Source organism: Haemorhous mexicanus, chromosome 2, assembly GCF_027477595.1.
Source record: "Haemorhous mexicanus isolate bHaeMex1 chromosome 2, bHaeMex1.pri, whole genome shotgun sequence".
NCBI classification, from domain to species: Eukaryota; Metazoa; Chordata; class Aves; order Passeriformes; family Fringillidae; genus Haemorhous; species Haemorhous mexicanus.
The window spans coordinates 62193791-62200330 of NC_082342.1; the positions used below are offsets into that span (position 1 = coordinate 62193791).

The following is a 6540-nucleotide window of genomic DNA, read 5'->3' on the forward strand; positions in this document are numbered from 1 at the left end:
GATTTTTACTACCAGACTTCAGAGGAATCACCAGAAATGCTCACCTCTTTTCCTGACCGTGGGAGAAGTATCACAAATGTAGCTTCCCAACTGAGTCTTGCATTAGCCCGATTTAAATTCCCTTCAAGTATAATCTCTGAAACTCTTTGCCCACCACAAATCTTTACACCGTGGCATTTATGAAGCCCCAGTTAAAACTCAGACCCTGTGTGCATAAAAATTTGAGTTCTGCTACTCTTGCTACAGGGGCTTGAGAAAGCTGGAAGTTGGGGGAGGAAGGGGGTTTTTGTTGGTTAAGGGACATACAGATGGGATAATGTTTTTGGCCTACATTTTGAGACACAAAGTCAAATAGAGCCTTGTTTATACCTAAGAGAGTTTTATATTTCTTTGGTGAGCCATATTTTATAGACATGTACCGTACCAATTAGATAAATAGTTAAAGAACTCATTATAAAACCCCAAAGCTTTGCCTTGTACAGATTTTTGGATTATTGATTTGTACAAAAAGTGAAATTATATAGTCCACATAAGGAGCAGTTCTCCCTTTTGGAAAACTTCAATCAAATATTAAAACCCCAGTACAAGTATTACTTCTGGTGTAAGCATTTTTTTGAGCACAGGAAGAAACCTTCATGCTTCATTTTGTTTCATTAAATGCTATTCTATACCCAATTTCAGCAGAAGGATTTGAGATCTGCTTTTAGCTTGAAACCCCCATAGAAGGAATCTCAAAGCTCTGCATGATTTTTTTCCAGGACAGTAATTTCAATGAGAAGGGAAATATGTACCATAGAAAATGCCAATATAATCAACATGTTTGATTCCTGTATTCACCTTTCCCTTGATGTATAAATATATGTACACAACACAAGCTACTGTCCTTTAGTAAGGCTGCTTTAACAAGAGGTAAACATTTGAGCACACACCCATAGCGCCTGACTCAATGTCTCAGCCAGAGCAGAAAGCAAAGGGCTCGGGTGGCTGCTGATGCAAAGACATCGGCACAGCACGAACATTTCCACTGATGAACAGTTTCACTTGCTTCACTAAAATTACACCAGTCCCCACCCGCAAAGGATCGAGCTGGAAGAGCTCAGACCAGGCAGTGACAAGCAAAGGCTGGCTCTGTCACCCCAGCCTCCCTCTCACCCAGCATTAAAAACTTTAGAGCTAAACCTGCAGAGGTATTGCCAGAGACAAACGATGGGCAAGACTAAAAGCAGTGGGAAGGAGCTACATTTCCCAGCACAAAATACTTTTGTTGACCTGTGAAGACCTCAATGCTCTGAAGCATGAAATCCATGAACAGAAGCCTCTGAACATCACAAAACCTTTATTAGTGTTTATCAGTGATACAGATTACAGGAACCAAAGGCAATTAAATAACACTTAAATTGACCACAGACTCAAGAAATACAAGTCACATTTGGCAAGGCAAACTTCTCAGTACACTGGATTGCTTAGGTTATTATTACACCATGAAAGAGGAATTTCCCTTACAAGATTCTACATATTCAGGATATTATTATTAATTGTTATTACTGTGTCTTTCAGACAGCTCCTTTGGCAAGAATTCCCATTTTTAAGTATTTATTATATAAAAATATAATGAATTTTCATTATGTACAAACATTACATTACACAATGTACAGGTTAAAAACACTACAAAAAATGGCAGGCCATGGGTAAACCAAAAGCAAAAGAAAAAACCCCAATGTAGAAAACATGAAAAGAAATTTAAATACTGCACATTTCATAAAAATTACATTAACTACAAACAATTTTTTTTGTTTGCAAATATCAAACAGTACTGATCTGATTGGAAATCTTTCCCAAACGACTTCATTTTTAAGGCACATCTTGCATATTTACACATACGACACCGGATCTGGTCAATAACTTAAAGGCTCTCGGGAGTGACCTAGTTGTGTGCGCAGGGAGGGGTGCACTCGATGGGGGGAGCACTCTGGGCTATGCCTTCTCAGTTGTCTCAGTCTGAGGGCCCAGGTATCTAGTCGAGGGGGCTGGGAACAGGGGCACCCCGATCTCCTGAAGGTCGGGGAGCCGTGCAGGGCGCGGCGGGGAGAGGAGCGTGATCGTCCGGTCAAAGTCCCTGTGCAGCACCTTCTCATAGACGCTCTGAAGCCCCACTGTTTTGGGCAGCTGGGCTTGATAAAAGTTGTCCCTGCGAAGGGGATCCCTGGGCAAGGACGTGCTCTTGCAGAAGGTGGAGAGGGGTGCTGAAGGATATGGAGAGGGGTGAGGGTTGGCTCGGCCACAGGAGGGGCTCCAGCAGCGGTCAGAGTGCCCCAGGATTTTGCATTCAGCTGTGCACGCCCACAGACCTAGAGAGAGATAGAGGAGGAGAAACCTGTCGTTACTGCAGGAATAAATCCACACTGTTCACAATCCTTAGAGTCACCAGTCACAGGATGATTCACTGCACTGACGGTAGGAGTGGGGAGGCGATGCTTTACAGCGCAACAAAAACCCATGCTTGGTTAGGTAATGTTGTTTTGTTAGGGACACTCCTTGCAATTCTAGCTTTAAGGGAACCTTTTTTTGGGAAAAAAATACAATCCTACAGCACTTCTGGCAAATGCTAATTTGTGCTGGGCTCTCAGTACAGAGAGGAACCAACACCTAACAGCCTGCTACAAGGAGATGGGCAGTTTCAGCCATGCAGTGTCTGGCTTCCCCTTCCAGCTGCCCTGCCTGATCACTGTGCCCCACGGATGGGTCCCTTCATCCACCTCCCCATCCACCCATCTTTCTCTCTGAGGTCCAGTGGAGAGCAGGGGCAGAGCCCTTACCATTCTGCATGTGTGTGATGAGATCTTTCTTCAGGGCATCTCCGCTGATATCTGAGTCGCTGTCATTAAAATCACTGTCACCTTTGCCGCTGTCTTTGCCACTGAACTTCTCTGCCTCCCGGCCAGAGATAGTGTTGAAGGAGTGTCCCTTCCAAATGGCCACAGGGGGAGCAGGCTCCTTGTTGTAGCTCGAAGTGGCAGCAAAACCCTGCTGGTGGGGAGGAAAATCAAAGGAGACATTAGGGAGGGAAGTGGTGAAAAGTAAACCAACATTAAATGCACCTCTGCAGCTTATTCACATCCTCCAAGACACCCCCAACCCTTCGCCCCACTTCCCTACGGTGGGACCTTACCTCCCCACTCTGTCCTCTCAGCCTCTTCTGACCCTCGTAGAGGCAAGTGCTGTCACTGCCGCTCTCAGTGGTGGAGATCTCCTCAGCTGCTGGAGAGGGGTCGGGGCTGGTGAAAGACGTTTTGCTGGGAAAGGTTCGGACCTCAAACATGTTCCCCCTCTGGCTGCCCTCCTCCTGATGGCCCTTCTCCAGGTGGGAGATGTCTATTTGGTCCTTCAAGGCAGTGTTGTTTTTGATGTTGTTCCCCTTCTTGCGCCTGTTGCAGGTGGTGGCGATGGTGATTATAGCCACCAGGAGGAGGGTGCAGCTGCCTGCCAGGACAATGATCACGATCAGAGGGATGTCCCACTGCAAAGCCTTTCCTTCCCAGGAGCTGGGCTTGGCTATGTCTTGGATACTGGACGGAGCAGTGGCGGTCACCAGGAAGTTGACTGTGGCAGTTGTGGCCAGGGGAGGTCTGCCATTGTCTGTCACAGTGAGGATGACCTTGAATAGCTGTCCCAGCTCTTCAGAGAGGTCACCTCTCAGCACAATGTCCCCAGTACTTGGGTTGATGGTGAAGAGGTCTTGCTGGGACTCTTCCAGGAAGGCAAAGGTGAGCTCAGCATTAGCCCCATCATCTGCATCTCGAGCTTTGATTTGGGCCACCAGGGAGTCACGGGAGGTCTTGCTGGACACACCGATTTCCACAGTCCCATTGGTGAGCACTGGGTGGATGATGACAGGAGGGTTGTCATTCTGGTCCACCATTCTCACTTTGACAACAGTGCTGCTGGAGAGCTGCGGGGAGCCACCATCAGTTGCCTGGATCCTCAGGTCCAGCTGCTTGAGGATCTCGTAGTTGAATGTCCTGAGGGCATAGATGGCCCCAGTGGCAGGGTCCACCGAGACGTAGGTGGAGATTGGGGCCCCCATGACCTGCGTCTCCAGGAGCCGGTAGGTGACCTTACCATTGTGGCCAAGATCAGGGTCACGAGCTACCACTGTGGTGATATAGGCGCCCGGGGGGTTGTTCTCTGGCACGGCCACCTCGTAGAGGGGCTTGGCGAAGAACGGCGCATTGTCATTCTCATCGCTCACCCGCACCGTGTACTGGCGGACTGTCTTGAAGGGCGGTGAGCCCAGGTCCTCAGCCACCACGGTGAGGTTGTACTCAGGGATGCGCTCACGGTCCAGTGCCGCCGTGGTGACGATCATGTAGCTGTCCTCGTAGGCTCGCTGCAGGGCAAAGTGGTCGTGGCCACGGAGGCTGCAGCGCACCTGCCCGTTGGCGCCCGAGTCGCGGTCTGTGGCGCTGACAAGGGCCACGAAGCTCTCAGTGGCTGCCGCCTCGCTGACGTAGGCCACGCCAGCAGCACTGGCAGCGCCACGGAGGGCGCTGATGCTGATGCGCGGAGCGTTGTCGTTGACGTCGGTGAGGCGCACGACGACGGTGCAGGTGGCAGCACGGGGGCTGGCTCCACGGTCCTGGGCACGCACGTCCAGCTCGTAGGTGCGGGTGCGCTCGTAGTCCACGGCAGCCTCCAATGTGAGGTGGCCTGAGCGTGGGTCGAGGCGGAAGAGCCGCCGTGCCTCAGGGGGCACCTGGCTGCTGAAGGCATAGACCACCTCACCATTGGGGCCCTCATCAGGGTCAGCAGCATCCAGATCGAGCAGCAGGGAGCCGGGTGGTGCATCCTCAGGCAACTCCACTGTGACTGAGCTCTGGGCAAAGGTGGGACTGTTGTCGTTGGCGTCAAGAACGCGGACATGCACTGTGGCTGTACCTGAGCGTGCTGGGCTGCCACCGTCCTTGGCCACCAGCTCCAGGGTGTAGGAGGGCTGGCGCTCACGGTCCAGTTCCTGCAGCAGCACCAGGTCGGCACAGCGTGCCCCATCTGCCCGTGTCTGTGCTTCCACACCGAAGTGGCTGTTGAGGGAGACCTGGAAACTCTGTATGGAGTTGGAGCCCACGTCCTCATCCACAGCCACCTCCAGCGGGAGGCGAGTGCCGGGTGCAGCACTCTCCGACACCTCTAGCGCCATCTGGGCATGGGGGAAGCGCGGTGCATTGTCATTGATGTCACGCACCTCCAGCTCCACGTGCACCAGGCGGTAGCGCTCCCTCCAGCAGCTCACCACGTCGAAGGCCAGGACACACTGCGGGGCTTGGCCGCACAGCCGCTCCCGGTCCAGCCCCGCTTCACCGATGCTCAGCTGCCCGTCCTCCTCCCGCACCCGCACCAGCGAACTGTTGCTAAACTGCCGCATCAGGCGAAAGCTCATCTCCCCCGGCGCCTTCACCGGCATCTCATCGGCCAGAGTACCGATCACCGTGCCCGGCGCGCCCTCCTCGTCGGTGCGATACCTCACCGTCTTGCAGCGGGACAGGGCTAGCATGCAGGCGGCGGCCAGCAGCCGCAGGGGGCTCATGGCAGCGGCGCGGGGCTCAGCCCGACGGCACGGTGCAGACGGGACGAGCGCAGGCTCGAGCAGGACGCGCCGAGACAACTCCACCACCGTGTGCGCCCCCCGCGCCGCCGCGCCGCATTTCATAGACGGCGCTATGCAAATGAGCGGGCGGTGGAGCCAATGGGAGGCGGCGCAGCGCGGGCGGCGGGCGGCCCCCGGCGCTCCCTAGGCCGGGCCGGGAGCGGGGTCGCGGGGTGCTCGCCTTTGTTTTCTTTAACTCTGCGGGGTCTGGGGAGGGGTTCTTTTTTTTTTTTTCCCTTTCCCTTCCCCCGTACTGTCGTTATTTCTTTTCCCCCATTTATTTATTTATATTTTTCTCCCTTCTTTCCTCCCACTTCCATCTCTTCCCTCTCTCCGGAGGCGCGGCAGCGGAGCTGGCGCGGGGAGCACGGAGTGCAGTGCGCGGCGGGGTTTGTTAATCCTGCCAACAAGTCGGGACAGGTGCCGTGCCGTGGCATGCCGTGCCGTAGCGTGTCGCGCCGTGTCGTGGCATGTCGGGCTGTGTCGCGGCGTGCCGCGCGGGCGGGGGCGCGGGTCGGGCGCGCATTAGCGGGGTGCGGGGGAGCGGCGGGGGCGGCATTCAGCTGCGCCCGGAGTGGTGTGTCACTCGCGTGAGAGCCTGTGATCAGCGCCGTAAGTCGCCTTTCAGGAGGTGTCCCCGCATGCTTTAGTATGCATGTCACCGCCCGGGTTTCTTAAGCCTGGGGCACTAGCAGGCGAGGAGGAAAAAAAGAAAAAAAAAGTTCCAAATAGGATTTAGCATAAGCTTGAGGAGATTTGGAAAGGTTTCAAAGATCAGGCAGTATCAAAGGCTTATGAAGCCCTCGTTAGCTGTAGAAATATAATAGCATGGCAGGCTATCCCATTCGAGGAACCAATGTCTGTATTATTTCACTATGACAGGCTAAAGGGAGAGAAAG

General features: G+C 53.3%; 1 protein-coding gene across 1 annotated transcript; it reads right to left on the reverse strand.

The window, feature by feature from the left end:
• Positions 1-1319: 1319 nt before the first annotated feature.
• On the reverse strand, positions 1320-5659 carry PCDH8 (protocadherin 8). Its single transcript, XM_059839111.1, has 3 exons — positions 3170-5659; positions 2817-3027; positions 1320-2348 (listed from the first exon to the last, which is right to left on the reverse strand). Exons 1-3 carry the CDS (start codon positions 5579-5581, stop codon positions 1975-1977), a joined length of 2997 nt encoding a protein of 998 aa, XP_059695094.1. The 5' UTR covers positions 5582-5659; the 3' UTR covers positions 1320-1974.
• Positions 5660-6540: the final 881 nt, after the last annotated feature.

Coding starts and splice junctions, on each gene's coding strand:
- PCDH8 (XM_059839111.1), bottom strand. CDS start 5,581: ATGAGCCCCCTGCGGCTGCTGGCCGCCGCCTGCATGCTAGCCCTGTCC. Junction 3,028..3,169: donor TGAGAGGACAGAGTGGGGAG/GTAAGGTCCCAC, acceptor CCTCCCCACCAG/CAGGGTTTTGCTGCCACTTC. Junction 2,349..2,816: donor CATCACACACATGCAGAATG/GTAAGGGCTCTG, acceptor ATCTCTCTCTAG/GTCTGTGGGCGTGCACAGCT.